The following is a 959-nucleotide window of genomic DNA, read 5'->3' as shown; positions in this document are numbered from 1 at the left end:
AGTGAACTCTGTGTGTCCAGCTGAACGTTACCTTTTCCCAGCATTCCTCTGCATCCTGTAAGAACCACAGCAGATATCAGTGAGAGAACACACACCAGTACACAGTGTAGACACAGGTCTGGACCTGGACCTGGACTTCTTACCTGAACGCGGTCTTCTGCACCTTCTGGCCCCCGGTGACTTGGTTGTACACCTCATTCAGCTGGAGGGAAGAACACACACAGGTCTCAGTGACACACTCATCGTTAACACACTCACACACTCGTTCACTGACACACACGAACACACTCACGTTGTCAGCCACTTCCTTGCGGAGCTGCTCAGCGTCTCTGGACTCGGGGCGAGACAGGTTCTCAGAGAAGAGGCGGTTCAGCCGGAGAGAGACCGGGAACTGGACTAGAGACAGAGGAGACAGAGGTTAAATCTTCCTCAGACCAGGTGAGTTCACTGCTTCTGACGAAGGCTGAACGGCCGAGCACTCACTGGTCTCTTTGGGGTTGGGCTTCATCAGAGCCAGGGGGTGGTTGGCTCCTCGGTGGACATTATCTGTGACCTTCCAGCGAACCACATCCGTCCCTTTGGGGGGACCGGTCCTCACCATGGGAGTGTCCAGGTGGTCTGAGGTGAGCAGAGACTGACGGAGCAAATACTCATCCTCCTTGAAGCCAACCATGCGCCCTGCAGAGAAAACAACGAGAGGTGACTCAGACAACATAGTCCCAGGTGAGACAACACGGTCCCAGGTGAGACGACACGGTCCCAGGTGAGACGACACGGTCCCAAGGTGGGAGGATGAAGTTACGTCTCACCTCTCCTACAGCACGGCAGCAGGGCCAGACAGCTCTGTGGAAAAGACAAAGGACAGAAACATCATCACCTCTGGATCCAGATGTGAGTGTGCAGATGTGAGTGTGCAGATGTGAGTGTGCAGATGTGTGTGCAGATGTGAGTGGCAGATG

At 54.6% G+C, this 959-nt stretch overlaps 1 protein-coding gene across 1 annotated transcript; it reads right to left on the bottom strand.

The window, feature by feature from the left end:
- Positions 1-31: 31 nt before the first annotated feature.
- Positions 32-843, bottom strand: LOC111657935 (integrin beta-4-like; the record flags this gene model as incomplete). The annotated part of the gene is made up of 5 exons (XM_023410281.2): positions 32-55; positions 144-202; positions 293-396; positions 484-678; positions 810-843. Coding segments are annotated over 5 exons (416 nt in total), but the record flags the coding sequence as incomplete, so codon positions are not given.
- Positions 844-959: the final 116 nt, after the last annotated feature.

The sequence above is a fragment of the Seriola lalandi genome, unplaced genomic scaffold, assembly GCF_002814215.2.
Source record: "Seriola lalandi dorsalis isolate HSWRI2012SDOR001 ecotype SW California unplaced genomic scaffold, Sedor1 jcf7180001978377, whole genome shotgun sequence".
NCBI classification, from domain to species: domain Eukaryota; kingdom Metazoa; phylum Chordata; class Actinopteri; order Carangiformes; family Carangidae; genus Seriola; species Seriola lalandi.
Note: the sequence above shows the minus strand (reverse complement) of the source record. Positions and strands in the feature narration are given on the sequence as shown.